Consider the following 26933-nt stretch of genomic DNA (forward strand, 5'->3'; position numbering starts at 1 on the left):
ATCGTGAACACCCACTAAATATATTAAAAGAAGTAAACACGAAGACAGAAAGTATATGAGAATTGAGGCTTTTATCTGTTATTTCCTGCACAACCACTCACAGAAAGATGACCTCAGATCAGGTGACTGAGGAGGACATGGTAAGAGTACCTTCCTTCTTCTTACCTCTGTCCAGTATTTCAATTCCTTCTCCTTTCAGCTTGCAAACCAATTTTTCTTGCAATCTTTTTACCTCGCCTTCCTTCTGTTCTAGCTTGTCTTTCAAAGCTGCTAGCTCATCCTGTAACAGACACAGAATCACTCAGTGACAGCTTCCACACACATCTGAGACGTTTCCAAAACTCCCTCCTATGAAGCACAGTGGACAGGTCCTCAGCCGGTAGAAATGACCGCGGGCCCCCTGACGTTTACACTGGCTGAGGGTAGACCCGCCAAACTGACTCTGAACATCACAACAGACCGCTGAGTCCATAAGGGGGCAAAACCAGGGGGCCTCTGGTCCGAAAGTGTCCGTCCCGTATAATTGAAAAGAGATTTTACATCTAAATTTAAAAAAGAAAGAGTAAAGTAAAAAAAGCAGTTTTCTTATTTATTTAACCTTACAGAGACAGAAAAGGTGCAGGTGATGAGGCAGAATGCTAAAATTTACAAACTTTGGTATTTATGAATTTTGGTATTTATAAGGCATTTTGCAAGTTCAAAGCTGGACAATTATGGAACTGTGCTTACACCAGGCTGAGGACAGTTTCAGAAATAACCACTGCTTCTATGAAAGAAAAATCAATCACGACACCATCAAGCACATAAACACATACTGGAAAGCAGTTCAGACGAAAGTGTGGTACCTCGGCCACAGTTTGGGTTTGCTGATCAAGCATTAGGAAAGGAAGCTTGGAGTTGAGATTCATGGGAATAAGACAGATGGTGTTTGGGGGAGTTGGGGTGTATTAGATAAATGCTGTCAAATTTTAACTTAGATCTAACCATCTGCACTAACAAGTGACTGGCACGGATCCATGCATTTAACTTTTTAAAATTTGAGTCAAATCCTACCCAGTTTAGTAACATGTTTCTTTGATGTCCGAGGATATCTTGTGCAACAGCATCATCAAGACAGGACCCTCAGTGCAAATGTACCCAACACTGAAAATTTAATTTGTTCAGTTTGTAAACAAAACAAAACAAGGCAAGATTCATAATTTTGGCATTTACAGCTTCTAACTGAACTTTTAAATCCTTAAAGGAATAAACTAGACTAGAATACTGTGGCTTAGGTATATTCCTGAGCTTCCCTCAAAAGATCTGTTGCAAATATATAGTGATGTCTGTGACCCAAACTATGGCCCAGACTACAGAATTTCCTGAAATTGGTTCCTGTTTGCTCTAAAGCATCATTAAAAAATAGATCAATCTTAAAATTGTCAAGAATTCAAAGCTTCTTCCGGAACAGTGGTTGGGCAATACAATCCTCCAGTGCTCCAACTCGGTACTGATTTTGATGGGATTTCTGCCAGTGGAGGACCCATGCTTCTCCAAAACAAGACCATCTCTTGGTCACTTGAGAAGCTGCTGTTATACCCATGGGCAACTAGAGCTGCATGTGGTTGTTGTGTATTTCTTCCCCTGAATTAGAAACACAATATGTAAATTTACACGTGGGAGAGGGGACAGAATCACTATTTTCTAGCCAGTTTTCATGAATAAATTTTCTCTAAAAAGGTGAGAAAAAGTTCCGTTTGAAAAATGGACGGGAGCTACAGAAGAGGCAATCTTCCCTTGGAAGTGGAATGATTTTAACCCAAGTCTAATTCCACTATGCGTAACCTGTGCAAAGTTCACAACACTAAAATCCTCTCCCATCCAATATAAAAGCTGTTTACAAGGAGTATCTACATAAAGAGCTTTCCACATCTAACGGGAAAGGGTGCACTGCATATCAACACACAGCAATTAATGAAGAACAGAGCGTGACAGCACGATGCAAGACAGATCATAAAACGGTGGGACATGAAGGATTCAAAACAGGCCCAATGTTACCCAGAAACTACTACACCTTTAGCATCTGGCTTTTTTGCTCCATCCGCTGCTTTTCATACTGCATCTGACCCACTTTGATTTTCATACTAGAAAGTTTGGCCATTAAAGACTGGTAACAGAGACAGAGGAGTGAGAGAAAACTAAAGATAGAAAAGAGACAAGGCTAAATGGCAAAGAGAAGTTAGACACTTACAGAAACAGGCTGCTAGTGTTACTTAGGTGAATGCTTTCTCTTCAGAAGTGGCTGATTTTTAGCACATTTAGGAGAAAATAAATGCTCGGCTTTGGCCTCACCTATGGCATACGCCTTATGTACTGCAACTGGTGTTTCTTGACACATATGTGAAACAAGGGTCTAAACAGGTAATAAATTTACTGTTAACAGCCAGCTGCATGGTAAGTTATCCTTCATAAAAAAACAATGCCCAGATCTGAAAACCATAGCATGAAATTTGGAAATAACCCCTATTGCTAAGTGAGTCCCATGAAACGCCTGGGCCGGATTGCATGCTCAGGATTTTGCAGGGTGCAGGCAAGGATTGGGGAAAAGAGAGAGAACTTCTAAAGCCTGACTTATACCCATCTCTGCTTCTTCCCCTCAGCCTCACTTACTTTGGTCGTTTTCAGTTTTTTCTCATACTGGAGTCTTTCATTGTCCATTTCTCCCACTCTCAACCGCAATTCATTTATTTCCTGGATCAAATCCTGAGTGAGGGGAAAAACAAGACCAGAAACAACAACGAAATTCAGTAAACAAAATAGAACAATAGCTACCCATTGGTAGGACCATAAAAACACAGGAGCAATAAAAGGCACTCCGTACACAAAACCACACCACCCAAATTCATAGCTAAGTCAAGCAAATTCAGAGCTTCCTAGATATCCAGGGACTGTATTTCTCAGTTTCTGCATTACTGCACTGAAGGCAAGAGGGCAGAGGACAAAGGGAGACATAAATTGAAGTTATGTTCCCTGTGCTGAGGGCCAAGAAAGGCCTCCTGCCCCTCTGGCTGCTCAACTGCTTGGATATCCACCACTACGAGTGGGTAATGGAAAACCGCGGCAGCCGTCCTTCAATACACAGCAGCCACATCCTCCCCTCCCCAGTCAATACACAGCAGCCACATCCTCGCCTCCCCAGTCCCTCCTACCCCAGGCTCGCTAGCCGTCACCTGCCTTTTCAAAATATGAAGTGATTACAGTGTAAATCCACGTTTCCACCACTCAGATGACCCCCTCTAACTGAGGGCTGAACAGAAGAGCCATCACTGGTTTCTACAAGCACAAAGGCACATGTGTTTAAGCATCAACGGCGCCACTACATCTGAGCTTTGCAAATTCAGCCTGGTTTGGAAGAAACTTGGAGCCACGACCAACATACATCTAAGCTCTTCAGAAGAACAGCTCAACCTCCTGGCCATCCTCCTGGAGAGACCAACTAGGTTTGGAGATCAGCCCTGAGTGCCACCAGCTCTACAGCTCCCCTCCTGCAGTAGTCAAATGAACCCTGAGTTTGACTGCCCCACCAAGGTGCAAGGCACTCTTTCTCCAACCTCCCCACCCTCTAGATGGGGAAATGGGATCTTAAGTGGCCAGCTGCAGACCTACAGGAAGCCTGGGGGACAGCCAGAACAGTGTCCCTCCACATAAGGAATAACAAACCACAGCTTATTGGGAAAATGATCTTCTTGCTCAGCAGGGGAACACATTACCAGAAACCTGTGGCTTTCGCACAACTCAAAGATGTCCAGCAAGCTTCTGCCTCATGTATATTTCGCTGACCTTTAGTTTATGTATGGACACCAGATCAGTGTTATGTTTGTGTGAAAAAAGAAAAAGAGGCAGTTTCTCAGCAGCTACTGTAATGCTGTATCACCAGGAAACTCTTCAGAAGAGGAGGTAAGCTCTTTGTGCACCCTAGAAAACGTTAAGTGAACTTGAACTGCAGTATAACGGCTTTTAAAGTACCAAGAAGATAGTATGGTACTTAGGTTGGCTTGTCTTCCTACATGGTAAGGCAAATCCTATCCATGTCAAGCAACGCTGTACATCGAGCTAACAACTGTACGCACAATTTTTCAGAGCTAAGTGTATAATTAGTAGAGTTTTATAATTTATAAGTTAACAAGCCAGCAGCTGACACTTAGAGGGTATTCATGGGTCCCTGGTAACACCTGCCTTCCAGCCCCACGCCACATTTTCTGAGCTTACAAGCCTCTGGTTATTATTTTGTGCTCAATGAATCTGATTGCAACAGAGCAGCATCTGTATTTCTTTAGCAAGATCCAAGCTCAATTACCAGAACTACAAGGAAAATAAAAACACAGAACATTTTGATGCTAGTAGTAATTACTACTGCTAATGTATGACTTTCTCATTTGGATACACCTGCAATTCCTCGCTGATTCTTCCATGTGTGACCTTTACAAAGCACATCACTCTTCTAAGCATAAATGTACATGGATGTCAGTCTGCATGACTACATTAATTGAGCTGTTCCTTATCAACACCAAGTGTTCGAGATCTCTAACAAATCTATGTTCCCAGGTCTGGTGGTCAGCTTTGACACTACAACAATTGATTTGTTTGGGGCTTTTCTTTCCTGCAGCCATCATTTTTGCTTTGGCACGATCCAATGTCAAAATATGCTGAGTAGCAATAACTGCTGAGATTGTTGCCTACATATTTATCACTTGAACTATGTGACTTTTAAAATACTGGAGGAGGAGAGGGAAACCAGTTATCCATATTCAAAAGGCCCCTCTGAGCAAAAGGAATAACTAACCAAAACTCTGCTCCTTTTATGAAAAAAGCCCCAAACCGGGCTGTCTCCCCTGCTACTGAATTACTACTTAACTTTGGGCAAGCTACTGGAGGTAAAGATTGTCAAAGGCACTGAGGTTCCCTAGTAAGTCCTAATCCTCCCAGTGTAATTCACTTTCCTGCTTGCTGCCCTGAAACATTTACCCTTTTCTTCCACTATTCTCTGTTCAACTGATTTTGACTACAAACCTTTCACAGCAAGGACTGTGCCTTGCCCCCTCCTGCAGCAGCCCCAGCAAGGAGATCACAGCATTGTTTGAAACCTGAAGGTGCCAACCATTATAACTGCTTATGACCTGAAGACCTTTTGGGACCAGTGTGATGCTTGAGGTGTGTATGTCCCCATGGCACTCAGGGTGTTTACGGGTTCATCAGGATCTGAGATCAGACCAAAAACCCACTGAGTTCCCTGCCTGACTTGGATGAACCAGCAGTAAAACAGTTACCCACATGGTGGCCAGTGTACGGCACCTGCTCTGCTTGCATTTAATACCTCCTCTTCGGGCACTCATAAATGGGTTAAAATACCTGCCCTGGACATAACGCATGTTCCTGTCTTAAAAACCTGCAAAACAGGAAAGAGTCATTAAATGGTCCTCTTCTAATCCAGCGTCAGGTCCCTCCATGCAAACACCCAACAGCTGTTCCTTGCACGGATCCATGAATGGAGCTGACAGGGTGGGACATACAGACTCCTATTTCCCAAAGTCTTTTCCTTCCCTGCTCATGTTACTTGCGCTTTTCATGGCAGGGCCAGGGAGGCACAAAAAAGCAATGATAACTTTAAGCTTCAGAGGTCAGAGACTTCCTTACTGGCACTGGAAACACAAACTACATTTATAGTTTTGCTCTGCTCCGAAATTCATCTGCACAAAGGAGACTGGTGGCATTTAAATTATGAAGAAATTCCCCATGAGTGAGCCAGTTTAACCTCTGGCTGCTGCTTCAAAGACCATGTCTGGTTATGGACTCCTCCCTAAATAAACTCCCTTGTACGGTATTTTCTTACATAAACTCAGCCCAACTCAGACCACCCGTGCTCCTTAAGGAAAATAATACTGGTGTCTGCTGAGAAAGTGGAAAGACTGGAACGATTTAAAGAACAGAACCATTCTAAATCTCTATTAAGTATACAATTAGCTTTGAAAAAGCTGTGTATTTGTGAACATCTAGATGGGAAAGTCCTAGAGCACAAAGGGAAAAAAGCTTACACATCTAGTGAAGTATCTCTTTAGAGAAAGAATGGTGAATATGAGAAAGCTACCAAGCTGGAATGGGAAGTTGCAATGACAGACATAAGTTAAAACTGGATAATAGGAAGGATTTAATCTGAATGGTAATTCTGTAGGAGACAGTAGCTCCACAAAAGTTGTTTTAAGATGTCAATGTTTTTTTTATTTTGACTTTTTTTAACTAAATAAAAACAGAAGCAATAGTCACAGTTTTTCTTTCCCAGTTTGGGTATGAAATTTTTTCCATTTTGAACACTGCATGTAAATGCCATAATGTGTTTTACGGTAGAGTATTTTAAATATTCATGTAAATACTCAGCTCTGCTGAAATAATTGATCATCTATTACTTTAAACGGGAATATAATTAGATCAACACTGAATAAAATATTGTGTACTTCTGAATAAGTCCTGCCTCCAAAATACCTGTCAGAGATTTCACATGGCCGAGACCCGTACAACTAATTAGCCATTCATTTTTCTACGGAACAAAATGGAAATTAAGGCATATTATCCCTTTCAGTGTCTAAGCCTAAGCCTTTTTACAACTATAAAGTGTTGAAACAAAGAAGAAACAACATAATAATTTCTATCACACTAAACTACATCATTCTGATTTTCAAAGGGAAGGAGGAACATTTTAGTAATAGTTCATTAGTTCTAGTATAAATATCCAGGAAATAAATACATATAGCTCCTAATTATAGTAATTACCTTTTAAACATAATTTAGGTTATCTTATTTTTATCAAAGACATTAAGCGTATTTCAAGGTATTTCAAAGAGAAAGGTCTTCATAGCTGCCATGCAGGTAGGCCTCTTGCACCGAGCCTACAGAGTTGCAGTGCATGTCATGGTCCTCACACTAACCACTTTTCTGGGAACAGAGGTAGCTCCACATTCACCTTCTCAGTCTGCTGTCTGAATTGTGCTATTAAGTTACGGAGAGACTGCAGTTCAGGAGGGAAATGAAAGAAGAAGGAGTGCATGAAAGCTCAGCAAAGAATCATATTCAATAAAAATAAGAATAGAAAAAGAGGAAGCAAATCACACAAAGCCCAGACCAATCACTTCTGTTACCTGTTTTGGAAAGCACAAGAAACCACAGAGTGTTTACAAATGGAGATGCAGTTAAGTCCAGTTCTGAAAGCACTCGCTCACTGCAGTCCTTTGGACCAAACCTTGCCTCCCCAAAGCCATTTACTGCTGATGTCAACTCATTTATCTATTGTTTGGGCTGCTTATGATAGGCGTCAGTATACAGGTGAAGAGTGTTACCTGTTGTATGCTGTAATTCATGAAAGAGCCAACCACTGTGTGGGCAGAGAGACCTCATGGGAGCTGAGAAAGCAGTCAGCTCTTAACACACTTCCTATGGATGCAGAAGACCTTCAGCGATTCCCTCCACCTTACCACCTGCCAATTTCTCCAGCATTGCCAGGCACAGTACTTGCCTGGACTGCAAAGTCAGCTGCTTTTAAGGCAAAGCTGTGATCCTTCAAATAACATCGGGTATCAAACTAGAGGAAAAGATAACAGGAGGCAACATGAATCCGATCCACAGCTTAGCAGCACCCAGATGTGCTACACTGCAGGAACGTACACCGCCATCACTACGTAAATGATCACCACCTTTCAAAGCTGAACATGATTTGAGTCACTAGTTTTCAACGTGTGGACTTCTCTCAAAGAAAGGAATTCAAAAGCAAGCCTAACTTTTGCTCTTACGCTTGCAATACAAGTGAGGAACGACACTTCACTGGAAAATATGTAGGAAACTGGAAGGGAGTTGATAAACCACTGGTTGAAGTGGAAAGGGCAAATTTTGTCTCCTGTGATGCCATTATGGCTTCTTCCCTTCCAGAAATGAATGACAACTGGAACGTCCACAATACAAACATCTGACATTTCAGCTCACTGATGAACCCAGAATTGGAAATTTTGTTCTGCTTCCTAGGCAGACTCCAAGGTATTTCTGATATGGGGTATGTCACCCTGGCAGCTAACCTTGGCCCAATTCTTGGAGTTTCCTGGAAAAACTGGGTTTGTCCACCTGCTTTGAGGCTTTCTGGCTTCAAACAAGAGCAAGGTTCAGCTACACAGATCTGAGGCGCACAGAGGGCAAACACCCCAGGACAGCACTGCCAGGGATGGCAGCTCTGGGCTGCAGCTCTGCCTGGCACTGTACACCGCTGGGCTGAAGCCAGGCTGAGATGAGTAACCGCTGGCCTCTCGGTCCTGGGCTTCTGTGGGGCTGGGGTTTGAAGTGAGGCTTCAAAGTGTCCTCACACTGAGTCACCTCATTCTCTCTGTTACTGAAACCAAATGTTATGTCTTTTAGTGTGCTGTGCCTCTGCACATGCGTGCTTTTTGTACTTGAAATGGGCTTAAGCGTTTGCCTCAGACATGCCTTACTAAGACAATGACAGTTTCAAGTTGGGACAGGAGAGTGCAGTATGTTCATGATTTTATTTAAATCCATCCTAAATGCCATCCCTCCTTAGATCTGACGGCAAGAATCAAAAACTGGGTTTGGAATTCTTTCTGTGTAAAACCAGAGTTTACCAAAGAGGACACTTTTTATTTTAAGAGATAAATGTTTTAACCTTGAAGATGAATTCCCTTCTTGTTTGGCAAAAAAAAAAAAAACCTCCCAGGAAATTTTCAGGTAACGTGAAGCCACACACAGCTTTCACAATTTATTCAGTTGGGTTTTACTCACCTCTGTGTCTCTGAATCTGTCCTCATAGTCCAATCTATCCTTCTCTACAGATGTAAGCTTCAACTTCAGAGTGGAAATTTCTGCCATAAGATCTAGCTTCTGAGTTTCAAGGGATGTTCTGCTTAAAAGCTCCTGATTCAAGATAAAGAGGAAGAGAACAGAATTATTCATCCAAGGGGAAGAAATCAGTAATTTATTTCTACAGCTAAAGGCCTCTTTCATGGGGAAAAGCATCACACTCTTCCTTGCACTCTCTGAAGCCCTGGGACATGGCTATTACCCATCTGACAGACTACAGACACCTAGGATGCATCTGAGATCACAGAGGAACTATCATGGGTTGGCTGCCAGGACAAGAAAAAAGCTTGTCTGTCATCACAGTTCCTCTGGGCAGCAAGGAGCTTTGAGGGGAACCTCACCCTGCCAGCACCCACCCTGCCAGAGGCTTTAATCCAAGTCTCTTTGAAGTTCAGTGGGGAAAGGCTCAAAGAAGAGCAAGACTGGATTCCTACAGTGTAAAGCAGCACTGACATCACCAAGTACAAAGACTTTAAAGCAAATATGGTAGAAAATTATCACTTAGTTAAGAGACATCAAGGGGTGCAACACCTTGAAGTGTGCTGCTCTCACCGAAGCAAAATGCAGTTCGTTAAGACAGACAGCAAGACAGACATACGCCTGTGAAATACCTGCTGCAGCATCTCTTCCGTGGCATTCAGCTTCTCCCTGTGCTCCTCTAGACAGAACTCCAGATCCCGAATCTTTTCTCCTTGGGCTTCCACCTGGTCCGTAAGCACACTTACCTGCACAGCAGAGAAAAAGGGATGCATATTTAGTACCTTGCACCCATGCCATATGTGTCACCTGAAGAACTGTATGTGGCTAACAGTGCTGGCTGGGCCACAGATGAAATGGGACCACAGCGGGAGGAGGAGCAGCAGCAGAGCTCTGCAGTGGACACAACGCATGCCAAAGGTGACAAGAGAGGAGGGAAAGCTCTCCCCTCATGCTTTCTGGAATTTCAGCCAAAGTTCTGGTGGACACAATGCAATTCTGCATCTCCCCACCTGACTTGTACGGGAAGTTTATGCAAGGGGTGGCTGCTGCATTTTACAGCCAACAATTATGCCTTTACTGTGACAATACATTAACTAAAACCCACTAGCTCCTACCTTAACAACCAAGTAGCTAAACCTCACTGCATACAATTTATTCTGCTTTCCAAGTGACTGCACACAGTGTACCACAGCATACAGTTTCTCCTTTTCAGAACAATAAAAGCAAAGGAGGTTAAAACACACGGACTGAGGCTAGGCAAGACCAAGACAACACCTTTGAGACTGCAGACTGATTCCCATTTTGCCTTTTCTGAATTAAGTTTTTTGCTTAAACAGGCTCTTTCGAGGAAATCTGCAGTACTGCTGGGAACAAGGGCAAGCTGCCTAGAGCAGAGCTCAGTGTTGTCACAGCCCTTAGGCCAGGTCCATGTCAGGGGACGGCATGATGCCTGTGCAGGCCAAGGGGTGCCAGGTAGTCCCAACTCTGATGGCAAGAGTAAACCAGCTGGCAAGAGCTCTCAGGGCTGACCCAGTCCGGCCCAGCAGCAGGTGAGCAGGACCTCCGAGGGAGCTGCTCGTCTCCTCCTGCCCTTTGGACAGTCCTGCAGCTTTTGTCACCTTTCACAAGGACAGGACATCTGTCACCTGATGCGGACAGCATGTGAATGGTCATGAAAAATGGTGATCTTAAGGATACACATGAATGTAAGAAGGTGGTCACTCTGCAGACCTGCTCACCTAACAAGATTCAAAAAGAGATCAGATACACAGAAAGAAAGCCCTTTAGATTTTTCCTGCAATCTAAATTCACACCTATCCTTAATCCGTGTTAACTCTCAGGTAATCAGCAAGCCTTCTGAACACTGTCCAAGATGACACAACTGCAAATAAATCCTCAGAGGTTTTATCACATACTATCAAAAAGTCTTATGAATGCAAGAGCAGAAAAAATAATTTAGGTGACTACTCACTTGCAGAACAAGAGATTCCTTATCATTTTCCAGACGAGCCAGCCTTTCTTGATACACATCTCCACTCCCAGATATATGTCCGTTAGTCTGAAAAAGACAGCAAATATTGTGTCATCAGCTATCGTACCATAAGCATCATTCAACATTATCAACACACTTAAGGAGTATTTTTCATCTGCACAGTTCAAGAACAGATTTAAAGTATTCTTCAGCCCCCAAAGGGATACAAATCAAACAAACTGTCAACAAAGGATACACGACCACCATTCAGGACAAGAATTGTTCAGAGACCTAAAGATGAGAAAGGAAGAACCTTTTGGTGACCCAATTCTGCAAAATTCACTTACTGTGCATTCAGCATTTTGTTAACAAAATTTGTGCTCAATGGTGTACTATGCTAAGCCACATTTGCAAAGAGACGAATACCCCAAGACATTCAGCAAGTGAAAAAATCAATGTGCAATCTACAAAATGTGCGTTATGCTTCTTGCAAGTCAAACAATTTTTTCTAAAACACACAGTAAGAGACATCCTTTTACATCAGGCACGTTTTACTGGGTATGGGTGAACGTCTGCACTCTAAACACATCTCTTTATAAAGCTGCCTGAGGCTAAAAAGAAACAAGAATACATGTTAATGCTATCAGAGAGTTCAGAGGAATCAGCAACTTTCTTCATAATAACTTCAATGCTCTTGAGCAGCAAGAAGGATTTTACTCTATCCATATTCAAAGCTGTCTCAAAGCACTTTGTGATGGACGCCACAATCGGATCTCAGCTCAGAAAATAAATTCTTATTCCCATCATTGCATAAATCACTTAGAGGAGTCTGAGAAGCTGCTCTGAAATCCAGTGTGCTCAGTACAGAGGCTCCCACCAACTCCGAGGGACATTGATTTCCCTCTACATATGTGATGAAAGGAAACTGGGCTACTAATCCTCGCGCCCCAGTGAGTCTGCAGCACAACCCTGCCATGAGAGGACACCCCCATGCAGGAGCTGCAGGCCTTGGGCTCCCGCTTTGAATCTCCCTTTCAAACAGCCTGTCTCCCCTGATTGCAGACGATGCCTCAGGAAACCTGCCAGCTAAAACTCCTTTTCTAAGTTACATGCCTGACTTTGGATGACGGGAAAAACTGCCTTGTTTAAAACCAGAGGAATAAAATGCCCTCCAGCATCACTTAAAGATTAGATGCAAAGCAAACAGAAGGGGGCATGAAGTATTTGACCTCACCTTAGTGCTCTCCTCAAGAAATCAGTCTGTGTCCTGGCAGCTTGTAAATCAGAGTGCAGTTGCAAATGTGTCTCCCAAGCATACATGTGTAACATTTACAAGGTGACTGTAGCATCTCCCCTCAAATCACTAGAGCTACAGCAGACTAAGAAAGGATGCTCCCTAGTAATTTGTACCAATACCTCACACCATAACGATACCCTGAATCTGAATTATTTAGCAGTAAATGACTAGGCCTTCTGACCATCGAGAAATTAAGCACCAAGGCAGAAGTACTCTAAGCTTCCGAGTTTGCTCTGTTTTCCCCCACCTCCACCAGAATTTAGCTCATGGCATAGGATTTCCATTCAAGACCAGTGAGATCTTCAGTTTTGTAACAGTTTTCATTTACGTGAAAGAAGTCGAAGAGCTTCCCAAATAAACTTGTTAGCTGCTCAACTACCAGATTATGCTTTAAATTTTGTAACTTGACTTGTACGCAAAATACAAAAACGAGGTTTTTGCATACTTTTGCTATGCTGTAGCTCCCTTCTCATTTAAAGACCTCCAACACATCTCAGGCACTTCCTCAGCCTCCATGAATACAGCGTCTGTATTTTGTAATATACAACAAATTTATCAGTCCAGTGTGTGTCTCTGCTGTAGGAAAGCGATATTCATCCCCCATTACAAGCAGGCAGCCAAGGTGCAAAGACACCCCTCCATCCTGCCAGGGCTCACATGAAAGTCCTTGTCAAAGCGCAGACTTGACTCCCTGCCTCCCAACCACCACATCAGCGCTCTAACCACTGAACCTCCTGATATCTCTAGTCAGTGTAACCAGACAGAAATTAACTAAAGCCAAAGACTGCGTGAAGAAAATATGTTGAGGTAAGTATTGCTTTCACACTGTGATGATAATGTCTTTACGATGCTGTGAAAACTGACGAGGTGTTAAAGCAGAATGTTAGTCATTGTGCACAGCATCTTGCCAAGACACCTTTGTTGTTAAACTCTCTTCCCATTCCTCAAAAAAATATCCTGTTTTGCTCAGCACATCGTACTTGGTTTTAAAATAGGAGCATTTAGAGAGTGAGAGTTCAGGCTGCAGCTGCACATTGCCGTAAGAAAGAGGGAGGTGGTGATGGGAACCCCAAACAGGACTGGAGTAAAGGTTGTTCTCCCACAAAACCAAATACAAAGACGTCTTTGCTGGCAGTCGCCAGAAATATTTTGTAAAATCTGCATAAAACCAGACCTCCTGTGGTACACTGAAAACAGAAAACTTTGTGTACAACCCAACAGCAGTTCACTTTTTGCCTGACATGTTGTTAACTTCTGCATAATACCTGGGACTAACTCTTCATTTTAGGTATGAAAAGGCAAGAAAGTCACTGACTGGTTACAGTGGGGAAAAAGATGAGAGTTGAAGAAAGGACAACACAGAGAAGTCACAGCAGCTATTTCACAGAGCAGCAGCTGCAGCACCTCCTATGGTGGTGCAGAGATCAGGGACCTGCAGGCAACGGCCACACAATGCCTTCCCACATCTCTTCTCTCCAATGTCTTCAAAGGTAAAAAGTTGATACCCGCCATGATTTTCTTCCCAGACAGATGAGGAAAGAAGAGAGGAGATTAAACACGTGAAAAGAAGAATGGGGTAATGACAGCAGTGGGCAGGACTGAAGAGAAATGGAGAGGGAAGATGCCCAAACACTGGATATGGGAAAGCACTGCATCAGGAGATGGGGTGGAGGGAGCCCTAACGGGGACAAACGGGCTGCAGGGAGGTGTGAAATATGCCAGGACACCTGGTGTGTGCAAAACCTGGGTGAGCAACACTTGGTGTGTCCTTCAGGAGGAGTTTCTCTCCACCTGGGGACCCGCAGCCTCCCCTGGGACTGAGCCCGGCAACTACTCACTCTGTAGAGCAATGGCTCTGCTTTAACAAACCAAACCAAACAAAAAAAAGTAAATATTTGATTCAACAGCAGGAGTGCAGGAGTATCTGGGGCACTTGGTAGTTCTGGATCAAATTTGTATCATCGAAGTCAATACAGGATTAACATAGTTTACTAGCAGTGTAAGACAGGCTTTGCCATTTTCCAAAGGTGGCTCTTCTTCATCAGCAACTTAAAATCTACGTTCAATTAAGTGGTTAGACTTAGCATGTGTTTTCAATTTAGGGATTAATTGCAAAACACTGTATGGGAAGAGAATGCAGATTTACCAGTACTGATCTTAATCCTAAAAACAAAAGAACAGTTGTCACGATGCCACTGAGGCTTCACAAAAGTTTGAGGTTAAGCATTTACTTAAAATGCCTTATAAGATCAGACCCAGTGCACTTAAAAACTCTGCAAGATCAATCCGTGGCTAATCTGTTAAACACGTGTGTAAGCTTTGTCTGCAATCACGTAAGTGTAAAAATCCACACTGCTCTGGAGGGAATTATTCCTGTAATAAGTGGATGCCTCACCAAACTTTCACAGCTTGCCTGCCCTCAGTCTTTAATCCATTTTCCCTGGAAGCGAGTTAGTATTCCAAACCGCAGGAAAGTTTCTAATAGCTGCTGTTTTAAGCCTCCTAATTAAAAAAAAAAATAAAAAATTCATTTCCTTTCAACTGCTGAATTCTCCTTTCAAAAATAAAACTCATTTTTAGCCTACTGCAGCTGATACCCTCATTTTCTCTTCTGCTTTTGAGACAAAATAAGCAGAACAAATCCCACTGTTCTTGCTGAAGATGCAATTTGATTTGTATAGAAGGAGCTGCCACCCCACAGCATTATTTTCTTGTATGGCAGATTGCACTGACTGTTTTGACCACCACAGCCCAGTCAACAGTCGGGCAAGTGAGCTGTCCCTGACATCTCTTTCCTGACCATCTGGAGTTAAATTAGATCTCATCAACATGCTTACGTTGTTCAGATCATTATCACACACATTACCAATGCTTAGCTAAGCACGGCTACTGCTGTTCTGCCTGCTCACTCAGTTTTAGGGAGTCCCTTGCAGGGGGGCTCCTCCAGCCTCAGCTACCTCAACATCACCTGGTGTGCCACGGGCAGAGCCTCCAGGTTTCCCACCAATTCACCACCATTTCCCCTGTCATACAGAGCTGTGACAGCTTTACCCTCCGTAAGTATTAATTCCATCCCAGATTCATGCTGGTCAAACCTCTCTGAACACAGTTTGTACCTGTGTTTAACCAGTTTGCACGGGAGCCCACCGCTGCACTCCCAAACCGGCATCGCCTGCATTTCACGCCTCCCTACTCATCACTCTGAGTATCTGCAGCCTGCTCCACATGCTCTGATAGCAGGCAGGCAGACCTGCTGCTAAGCTTTTCCTAAAGTTTACAGATTAGTCCCTCCCTACAGAACAAGCAAGGGAAAAAAACCCTAAAACCCACTCAAAACCCCCGCATCATATTTTAAAGGCTTCACTACAATAAAAGTGAATTCTGAAAGAAAACCAGCTTAAGACAGAACTTCACTCTGAGGAATTTACCTGAAACATTTTCTAAACATAAATAACACGGCTGTTGAATAGGGAAGATGCCACTGTTTCAAAATATTCAGTTTCTTCAATAGCAGCTCGGCTGGTATCTGATACAAGAGAAAGACGAAATGCTTATTCCCTACCAGCATTGCCCAGCTATGGCTTGTCACTCGGAGAAATGCAAGAGTCAGGACAAACACAGATAGCCTTACCTTATTTAGCCATACACACTGTCCGTGAATGTCCCAGCTATACTCCATGCTGGTCATGACTATCTTCATGCATTCAAGGACGCGAGTGACTGTGGCAGGCAGCCGAGGCTGAGCGCTGCCGCCCCAGCACCGCAGGCGCCCGCCGTGCCGAGCGGCGCCGTCAGGGCTCCTCCGAACGGAGACGGAGAGGTTAAGCGACAGCAGGTTTCCTCATCTAACCAAGGACGGAGGCAAATGTGGCAGCGGAGTGGGAGATGTAGGAAGCGGAGCCTAGAAGCAGCGGCACTCCTCAGGCGGAGCAAGCAGCTCCTCTGGGGAATTAACACATCAAAGCCCGGGAAGATCAACCCTTCTTCCAACCTGAGCCTGCCGCTGAGATCCCAACACGCAAAGGCCATGCAGCGAGGTGGAGGAGGATGCAGGTACGTGGGGTGCAGAGCTGCGTAAACCTGACTGGGAGTAAGGGCAGCCCCACGCAGGTGGCAGCTGGCCATCTTGACCCTCGCTTCTTGCTGAACAGCCCCCTGCAAAAGCAACCCCCTCCTCTGCACCCTGCCAGCACTGCGGAAATCATCCAACCCAAAAACACACAAGAAAAGAGCAATTCCGATCCCTTTACCTGACTACATGGTAGACAGGAGGGAATTTTCTTTTCTTGATGGGCTATTAATTGCAAAAGCTGGAAAAACACATGTAATTCACTTGTAGGCGCCAAGCAAAAGAGGAAGGTAAAAGTTGGCTCAACTGTCCCAGGTCTCACGAGTGGCTTTGTCTCAAGTTTATGTCATACTTAAGAACCATGTAAAATACAACAATAACAACCAACCTCTGTCCTCACGTTTAAGTTTCCATTTACCCAGTAACAGCAGCAGCATAACAAATCCTTGGTATTTTTGACCACAGAGCCTAGCTCTGGGAGTCCTGTGATTATCTCAAAACCCACAGCTTTTATTATTAAAAAGAAACATTTACAACTACCATTGATAGATAAAAATCTCAAAAACATGAATCCTGAATAACCCAGAACAAAAGAGCAGAGCAGAAGAGGAGCAGAAGCCGTGTGTTTTAAGCCAGACTGATGTGTTTTGGATTGGGAATGGTGATTTTTGATGGCTCTGCCATCAGGGCTCCAGCGCAGGACCGCACGGGTTGTTCTTACGGCCAGTGAACTCATATCCACGATGCCTGAAGATGCCATGCCAAGACGTGCTATAAATGAGCCCGTATTATCTTCCAGTGTTAAAAGCACACCAGTCTGGATGATCACCTTTAGCAAGCAGCAGGGTCCTGTGTTTCAAGAACTTCGAGAGGCAGCTCTCTCACAGACAAAAAGTATTGCTGGGAGGCAGTTTATTATGACAGGCTGAAATGGTATCACAAGGCTCCTTTCATATTGCAACTTGAGGAAGGATCTCAAACAGGTGTTTGGTGGTAAACGCCTATGTGCCACACATTACCATAGGACCTTTCGATAGCTAAACTCAACATAAGCACAGCTAAATGAATGCACTGTACGCCCACACAAAGACAATCAAACAACAAACTTTGGTTTGAAGACAAGATTTTTCCATGAATGAGAAATATGAGATGATTTCTGGCTAACCAAACCACTTCCCCCACTTGGGAACCACCCTGTCATCCAAATAGGCCAATATATCTCTGTAAGATTACAAGCTATGTTTATCCAGCGAGGAAAACTTCTCCCTGACTTCTAATATCCCCTCATATTAACTCTCATTACTCCCAGCCACTCTCTGGAAGAACCAAATTGTTGAAGAAGTGTCAAAATCTGAGGCTGGTCTGTGAGATGACAGATCCGCTATTCACAGCAGCAACACTCTGGATTGCACAATCCACTACGGATACCACAGCTCAAATTAACTATCATCTTCAGATGAGCTGAAAATGTTCTTCAAGAAACCTTTGGGGGCCATAATGTTTGTTTTGCTTTAATGATCTTACAGTCAACTTCAGAAATTCACTTCTGGAGTGGAAAAAAAAAATTATAATATATATATTAAAATTCAGAAAGTCACTTCCAAAGCTAAAATCACAGTTGCACATGCTGTGGATTTTAAAGAAAAAGTATTATTCTGGCTCTTTTGTTGCAGGAGCACACCCTTTAAAGAGAAGAAGGCACACAACAGGACCCACATACACAAGTTCAGATCAGGAGCTTGGGTAAGCTGGCTGTGAGGTGTGGGAAGGGACTGTCCACCCACTTCTACCCTTCACCCTCCTTTTTAACAAGACACAGTTGGTTTCTTCTTTCTGGGAAGGTTGTTGCGTAAGATGTATTTTTAAAAAAACACCAAAAAAACACTGTCAAGAAAAATAATAACCAAAAGAAAACTGTCTCTTATTTGTTTCAACTGAAGAAAAACTGGAGCAACATTCATGACTGGGAGCAAGGTTTCTGAGAATTATTCTTCAAGACATGGATCCATCAACTTCCAGCTGGACACAACAGGGCTGCCTTGGTCTTGCAAAAGGCAGAGTTTCATTTAAAATGGTCTTGTTACTGGCGATGACGTTACAGCTTACTCACATGCTGTCTATATTCAAGTCAGAAGCTCCGTTTTCACGGAGTACAGCACATGTTTTATTAAAGCACACATCAGAATACATTAAACATTTCCATTGATCAGGAGAAATCTGAAAAAACTCCAAAACTTTGCAATAGTTATGATCTGGCTATGGATTTCAGGTCTGGTCCCCAGTGAAAGCACACAGTCCCAATACGTCTGAGCTTAGAAAAAGCCTCAGTCCCTTTCCAGACTTAGAACAAATGGCCTCATTTGTAATTTTAACCATGACATTCACTTGCCCTCCATTTGCACATGGAGATATGAGCAGGGTTTCAGCAACACAGAGATCAGTTTTGCGCTGTAGACGGACAACTAGAAATAACACATTATAGTTAAACTGGCTTATTTGTCCGCTATTCACAGCAGCAACACTCTGGATTGCACAATCCACTACGGATACCACAGCTCAAATTAACTATCATCTTCAGATGAGCTGAAAATGTTCTTCAAGAAACCTTTGGGGGCCATAATGTTTGTTTTGCTTTAATGATCTTACAGTCAACTTCAGAAATTCACTTCTGGAGTGGAAAAAAAAAATTTATAATATATATATTAAAATTCAGAAAGTCACTTCCAAAGCTAAAATCACAGTTGCACATGCTGTGGATTTTAAAGAAAAAGTATTATTCTGGCTCTTTTGTTGCAGGAGCACACCCTTTAAAGAGAAGAAGGCACACAACAGGACCCACATACACAAGTTCAGATCAGGAGCTTGGGTAAGCTGGCTGTGAGGTGTGGGAAGGGACTGTCCACCCACTTCTACCCTTCACCCTCCTTTTTAACAAGACACAGTTGGTTTCTTCTTTCTGGGAAGGTTGTTGCGTAAGATGTATTTTTAAAAAAACACCAAAAAAACACTGTCAAGAAAAATAATAACCAAAAGAAAACTGTCTCTTATTTGTTTCAACTGAAGAAAAACTGGAGCAACATTCATGACTGGGAGCAAGGTTTCTGAGAATTATTCTTCAAGACATGGATCCATCAACTTCCAGCTGGACACAACAGGGCTGCCTTGGTCTTGCAAAAGGCAGAGTTTCATTTAAAATGGTCTTGTTACTGGCGATGACGTTACAGCTTACTCACATGCTGTCTATATTCAAGTCAGAAGCTCCGTTTTCACGGAGTACAGCACATGTTTTATTAAAGCACACATCAGAATACATTAAACATTTCCATTGATCAGGAGAAATCTGAAAAAACTCCAAAACTTTGCAATAGTTATGATCTGGCTATGGATTTCAGGTCTGGTCCCCAGTGAAAGCACACAGTCCCAATACGTCTGAGCTTAGAAAAAGCCTCAGTCCCTTTCCAGACTTAGAACAAACGGCCTCATTTGTAATTTTAACCATGACATTCACTTGCCCTCCATTTGCACATGGAGATATGAGCAGGGTTTCAGCAACACAGAGATCAGTTTTGCGCTGTAGACGGACAACTAGAAATAACACATTATAGTTAAACTGGCTTATTTGTGCAGCAGAAAGCTGCATGTACAACTTCTCTGAACTCCCCGTGGGGACCACACGATGGATTCTCTTGGAAGAGCTCTGCCAGATGTCCGGGCACTGTACGTGTGCTCTGGTGTTATGTGGCCATCTGGCATCCACTCATTAAAAAAAATCAGCATGAGGCGTTTTAACTCGTTGGCCCTTTTTGAGAGCTTGCACAGATGAACACACTGAGAGGAGCAGAAAGGAAGCGGTCACTAAGAAGTGGTACAGGGACATGGCTCAGCCAATTCTGGCATGGCAAAACTGAATGCTCTGCCCCATTTTACAGAAGCGAGCAACTTTGGAAGACTGCTGTCAGACCCTTTTCCCAACTAGGGCATCAGTGGTTTCCCTGCAGGGGCCAGGAGAGGATTTTTCTCTTGTGACACACTGTTTGGCAGCAGCAAACACTATTTTTGTTTTCCTCTGAGACACGAGAGACTTGCTTACAGCTTTGGATGGGATGTCACACACCAGCTCCAGCAGCTTGGAATAGCCCGGTGGATGCAACTTCTTCACGCATGGAGGACTAAACCGATTTCAAACCAAGGAGGTGTCTTCCCTTCTTCGGTAAGGATGGGCAATAGTTGCAGAAAGCCTTCCTGCAAATCATACGGGCACTTCAACGTAACACCTTCCTGCTCAGACAGGGACCGGCGACACTGGTGACACCTGCAAATCCCATGCTTGTAGCACAATACGAAGTGTAATGTTCAGTCTTTCCTACTAGGGGCTTTAAGGATGCCAGAGTACAGGGGAATAATTTGAGGCAGAATGAGGAGAAGCAGAGATAGAATAGCTATTTTCTGCAATCTTTTGTATACACAACCCCTGCACATCTTTTCCAGTGCCCAGGAGGCACTAAGCTGAATGGCACAACAGAGCCCTTCCTCTCCCAGATTCAGCCCATGGCTGCAATGAAAACCATTACTGTCTCATTGCCATGTGGTGATCCCCATCACGCGGGTCTGAAGGACCTCGTTCCAGATCCTAACAGCCAGGCATCCCTAAATCACACATTTGCCACCACAAGGGGCAACGACTGGTCTTCACCTCATTAATCTCAACAGGCACTGCAGCCTCCAGCCACACTGCTGGGCCCCTTTACTCCAGAATAACATGCGGTGGATCAGCATCACTAAGCGTGGACTACTGATGTCTATGCACACCATGGGGAGCAGTTAGTTTTCCATGGCTGTTTATTTGGCACATGAACATTTTTTTATTTATAAAAGCCATACTTGCATGAAACCTGTTATGTCCCTTTATTTCTGCTCCACACAGAGCAGAGACTAGTTACAGTGATGTTCACTGCTGTACATTACACAGGAAGGAAACGCTGATGTTAGCAGGAATTCTGCGTGTTTTAAAGACCTGACTCGAATGTCACTCCCATCTCCTCCTCCTGATCTCAGCGTTGGCTGCCACGCTTTGACAGCGGGGGCGAGATCCAAATCCCACTGGAGGCAGTGGGAAAGCTCCCACGTGCTTCATTAAGCTTCAGGCGTTTTCAAACGCGTAGTTCAAAGCAAAGAAGGAGAAAAAAAAAAAAGCTCTCCCCTCAAACCTTTCTGGAAGAGCTACGCAAGCGAGCCCAGCCGTGCTAGCCCAGGTCCCCGTCTCTTCCCGCTGTGCTGCGCACTGCCCGTGTGCCACTAGATGGCACGTCACGTCACCCAGCGCCAGCCGCAGCTCCACGCCTGCCAAACCCATGGCTGGGGAGCGCAGGCCAAACACAGTCCTGCACCCACCACCCTTGGCTGCAACTGCGCGCTGAAATAAACCCCTGTATCAAGATAAAAACGTTTTACACAAGATCAGCCGTGGCTCCAGGGTGACTGAACCCTTTCTGAGAGGCTGTGATGCTCGTCCTGGGAAGGGACCAGGCGATGGTGGCTGCCCGTCCCAAACAGCAGCACTGCACAGGGTACAACACAGAGCCACCACGGTGGCCTGTCCTGCATCAGACCCAGCCTTCATCAGATCTGGCATCCCCATTTCAGCAGTATGGCGTTACCTTGGCCAACGCCAAGTGTGTCAGACGGGAGGACCCAGACACTGCTGCAGTACAGATTTGGCAAAATCTGCAGAAGTGCACACCTACCGCTGCTGTCATTGTTACAGCTACAGGCTGACTTAAACCCTGAAGCACGGCCTCTGGAAATAATTCTTGACTTCCACTGCTGGAACTTCCCAGAAACCTGTGCACACCCAGACCACCACAACGCAAAGCCTCCCACAGTCCACGAGCACAAGGACTCCTACTTGGCCCTGCTAGGAAGTCACTAGTCACAGGCCACCTGGAAGTAAAACCAGTGGGTCCTTTGAAAACTATGCCATGTAACTCACCTTCTGATAAGCACAACATTTTATTTCCCAGTGTAGCCTTCCCTTGAATAATAATTGATTTTTTGGGAAAAGCAAGTCTTGGGGAAAGAACAGCCTTGTCAGGTATATTTTGGCATATTTTTAAAGCGAGGGTGACAAAAACTGGTGGATTGTCACAAACACAGAAAATAAAAATTTGGTTTTGTTCCCAGGTTAAAGGGATGCTGAGCTTACACCACTCACTTCCGTTACAAACCAGGTAAGGAAGCTCAGTAACAACATTGGTCCCTGTAGAAAATATGCTGCCAAAAATGCTTTTTAGTGAAAAGTTCATACTGAAAACAGCTTCCCCCCCTCCCCCCATTTAAGTGTCTGATTCCTTTAAAAATGTCTTTCCCCAAACCTCTGAGATGAAACTCCAATTAGTGAACATTTTTTGCTTCCCAAAATGAGGCACAGTGGTATATCAACAAAAAGCACAGGCCAACCCACTGCACAAGGTATTTGTGCTACAGCTTTTGAGGCCCCACAGCATCACCTCCAAACCAAAATCTCTTCGCTTTGGTTCTTTGAAACCTACTCTAAAACTTTTAAATGCCCTGCATAAAACACAGCCCCACTGCCTAAGCTGGTCTAGCTAACAAACAAAACGAGCGCGTTACGAGTGAAACAAGGCGAGACTGTACCATTTGACTTTGGAGCCATTCGATCAGAGCCTCTGCTGTCGAGTCCGGAACCTGGCAGCGCAGCCCCTCTCTCTCATCCGCTTCCATCATGTCCAGCAAGCCCCGCAAGTCCTCCACCAGGTGCAGCGCCCGCAGGCCCCCCATGAAGGGAGAGGTGGGGGACTGGCAGTCAAAGATGCCGTTGGAGTACTCCAGTGCCTTCGAACCTGGAGGGAGCAATATCGCACAGGGTCAAGCACGAGGCAAGCAGGTCAGACCTGCAGCAAGGCTGAGAAATGCTAGGCAGCGTTTGCTCCTGGTGGGCATTTATCTGAACCAAACTCAGCGCTGGTGCTGGATTCTGCCCACCATTCTTGCCCCACGCGCCACATGGCAATTTGGAGAAGGGCAAGCCCTTGCCGGCACGCTATGTGGATGGAAGCTCCAGCAGGAAGGAGGTGGGCTGATCCGGCAGAGGACACGTACGCCACAACCGTGCCCACAGGTCCAAGGCGCAGGCTGGGCTCCTGCTCCCTGGGATGTATCAGAGGTGGAAAGTACTGCAGGGGGAACAGGCTCTGCCAACGCTTTGAGTCACCCTGTAGGGATTGCATGACCCACGTCAGACACCGATGGTTTCCAGAGGAAACCGTGCTCTGCATTTTCTTTTCCATGCAGAAATATGTTACGCTGCTCCAAGGCACTGGAATTTTTTTTAGAAGAATAAAGAAAAATATGAAGATAAAGAGTGAATCACTTCTACATGAGAAAAAATTTTAAACCCAACAGTTTGACATTGTAGCACTATTTGCATGCTAAGAAAGAGAAAAATCTCTTATCTGCATAAACTCACAGTACGTATATTCGACCTACATTAAAAGTTGCTATACATTAAGTAAGGAAGGAAACTACGAATTCAGGATTAAGGTTGATTTAAGTCAACCTAGCTAATTCCAACTATAATTTCAGCACACTGATTTGTGACCTTAATACTGTAATGCCTTGGCACAATGAGACATGTTCATGACAGAGCATCAGCCTTTGTACTGTCAACTTTTGAAAACTACAGTGATATGCCATCTATGCACTTCCACGAACTTTCATTCACCTCATCTGGTAAGCCACAAAAATGCAAGTATTCTGCTAATTCCCTTTGAAAAAAATGAAGAGCAAAAATCCCCACAACAGCATAGGAGTTGATATCCCTTTGTTGTATTACTTTGTAAGTCTGTTCAGACACATGGGTAAATTAAGTCTGTGGTGACTTAAACTTCCCAACATCACATTTTATTTTTATATTAAACCTCATCCTGCCATAACCAACTTAGGCTCTTGGAAACACAGATACATGATTGGATCCAAATACCAGTATCTACTTATGGAAATTACTAAAGTCACAGTTTATATGTATTTTTAGAGATCATTATGATCCAACTGAATCCACATGTTCCAGCTATGTGTCCTTAATATCTTTAGGAAAACTGCAGAGAAAAGTCATTGTTCAAACAAAGCACGCACTGTATGATTATTTTTTTCCCTAAGGGAAATTATTTTAAGTGGAACTATTAAAGACTTTATAACTGTGTTGCTATCCTTGCAGAGTATTTTTTCAGTTTGGGCAGCTGTTTGCATAGCTCTGCTGGAATAGGATTAAACTATTAATTTCTTGCTGCTTTGCTCCTCCATGTTGTGCACTTACATTATTTTCTAACTCACCAGACTCAACTTAAAAGCAGAGGTTGCATACTTTGTGATGTCTCTCCTTAGTCCACTTACAATTTACAGGTACTTATAAAAACTCAAATGTTAAAGGCAGGTCCAAGCCACATGTTTGGACCCAAAACATTCCAATTTTGAAAAAAGAAAAATTCAATTCATGTTTTAACTCTTCAGAGTTGAGAGAAGTTCAGAGTAGCCAGTACTAGGCAAACTTCCTCTTCCTGCCTTGCAGCAGCTCTTTAAACACACTCATCTTGGTTTGAAACGTGCCTTGTCCTTGGCTTTCATGGTGCTGTGTGCACCAGATGAACTGTATCACTCAGCCACTTTGAGCAGCATTTTGATAGAGAGTAGGAGAAAAACTACAATCCATTTAGCCGTGCCCTGTCTGTGAGAGTCTGCAATCCCTCCACTCCATTTATTTGTAACCACTAAGCTATAAGGGAAGACACCAAACACAATTACCAGCACATTCCCTTCTCAGCCTGAAACTCTGCCCTCCAGGTATGAGAAAGGAGAATGGAAACAGTTAAACGAACAAGCTGCCCCAGGCGTTTACCTGCTATAATGCCATCCATCTGCTCCAGCGCCGCAGCGAGCATGTCACTTGCATCACTCATCATCTTCTCTCTTCTCAGGAACAATCACCAGCTACACCATAAGGAGCAATGAAACACCAATAGTGTGAGCTGGATCCAGAGCCTGAAGTCTGCAATTCAATCTGCAAAAGAGAATTTCATTTCACTGCATGTTCTTTGAATTCAGACACCACCATTGCCGGACCAGCAGGAAGACTGGGGCCGTTTGCTGACCACAACAAGGCTTGGAGGTGTTCATCACCAGGCATGAAGTGGCATCAAAGAATCAAACCACCAATGTGATGATCCAGTTCCTACTGTTGGTCAGCCCATGGCCTGCTCTGCCTGCAGGTCCATGCCACTGAAGGGGCATCCCATAGAGCACCTCAGAAATCCCACATGGCATTTCAGGGAAGCTCGCATAGAAGACACAGGCCTTCTATCACTAAAAGGAAGCTGAAACTCAGCAATAAACCACATGTCTATCCACTGTATTTTTTCTCCCCAAGAATTTGCTGGTATAGAAAAAGAGGAGTCTGACCATTTGCCCAAGATTTCTGGATGTCTGACAATCCAGAAGTCCTGGGCATGTAATCATTTGCCTACAGGCAGAATACCTCAAATGCCCATGACTCACTGGACGTAGTGTGCATGCACAGACTATCCCTCCGCAGATGCTGCTCTGAGCTTAGCAGAGATTCATGTCGTAACAATGCAATTTGATCCCACCCTCAAACTTTTATAAGCCAGAACTGGTCCCCAGAGGAGTATTTCCAGTAGAGTCTGGAAAAGCAAACCTGCCCAACATGCTGCCTGGGCAGGTGAGCTAGCAGACCCGAAATCCCAGTGGGCTACAAGTTAAACACGTGCTTAGGTACTTTGCTGAAGTGGAGCTGCAGAGGTCAGAGGCATACCCGATCCCTCCACCCCAGCACAATGGACACACAAGCCACCGAAATAGCCCAGACTGCCGTGGCTTTAATCTAGGACATGCGAGACTACTTCTGCTATAAATACAGTTAGGGAACAAAGCTAAACAAACACCAGGAAGGAAAACTCACTTTAACCTTTTGCATACCCTGCCATTTGTTTTTTGTACTAGGCCGCACTGCTGCTGACATTTGCCCCAACATAAGCAATTAAGAAAGTTGTTCACAGTATCTCTGGCATAAGTCCTGGAAAAGAGTCTACTACAAACCATAGCAAAACAAAAATTCACGTTATAAACTTAATTTTTCCTCCTACAAGTCGCCTTACTAGTTTGACCCAGCTGGGAGATAGCTTTTATTGGAGGCTGCCAGCTAGCTTTGCTGAAATGCTATCCTTGAAACGCCAACAAATACTTCATCTTCCACATCAAAACTTTTGTAACATAAAGTAGGTCCAAACCCTGTGGTAACTTTTGAATGATAGCACAAAGACTACTGCACTTTTGGCAACTGTCTGGCTTTATTATTTAGTTGCCAGAGTCACAAAAGCCAAGAGAACTTCAAAAAGTCGAAATACCTGTAAGTGAAGGTATTGCGAATCTTAAAAAATGCAGTAGTGTCATAACTGAAGACTTCCAACCTTCAAGGAGGAAGCCCTCGATTTTAAACACAATGTAAACAGTAAACTTCAAGCAGTACAATACCTGCCATAATATGCAGATTCTGCAAGATATTTGGTCCGTGCCCCTATGCCTGATAACAAAAGAGCAGAAAACTCAGCTTTTGCAAACACATTCACTTGGACAATTCTGAAGACAGACAGTCTTGTCCTTTCTTCTTTAGGATTTCCTGGCTCAGATAACCAGGT

General features: G+C 43.9%; 1 protein-coding gene across 1 annotated transcript in view; it reads right to left on the reverse strand.

Moving 5' to 3' along the window:
• LOC103924315 (liprin-beta-1-like) overlaps window positions 1-26933 on the reverse strand; it is an 84112-nt gene that overhangs the window by 29288 nt on the left and 27891 nt on the right. The window contains exons 2-8 of the mRNA XM_009332809.1: window positions 25118-25279; window positions 22861-23066; window positions 10841-10927; window positions 9501-9614; window positions 8812-8943; window positions 2650-2742; window positions 166-280 (exon numbers count right to left, since the gene is read on the reverse strand). Of these exons, the coding sequence (XP_009331084.1) occupies window positions 166-280; window positions 2650-2742; window positions 8812-8943; window positions 9501-9614; window positions 10841-10927; window positions 22861-23066; window positions 25118-25181 (811 nt within the window). The 5' untranslated portion in view covers window positions 25182-25279. The remainder of the gene's footprint in view (window positions 1-165; window positions 281-2649; window positions 2743-8811; window positions 8944-9500; window positions 9615-10840; window positions 10928-22860; window positions 23067-25117; window positions 25280-26933) is intronic.

The sequence above is a fragment of the Pygoscelis adeliae genome, unplaced genomic scaffold (genome assembly GCF_000699105.1).
Source record: "Pygoscelis adeliae isolate BGI_AS28 unplaced genomic scaffold, ASM69910v1 Scaffold38, whole genome shotgun sequence".
Lineage (NCBI taxonomy): Eukaryota > Metazoa > Chordata > Aves > Sphenisciformes > Spheniscidae > Pygoscelis > Pygoscelis adeliae.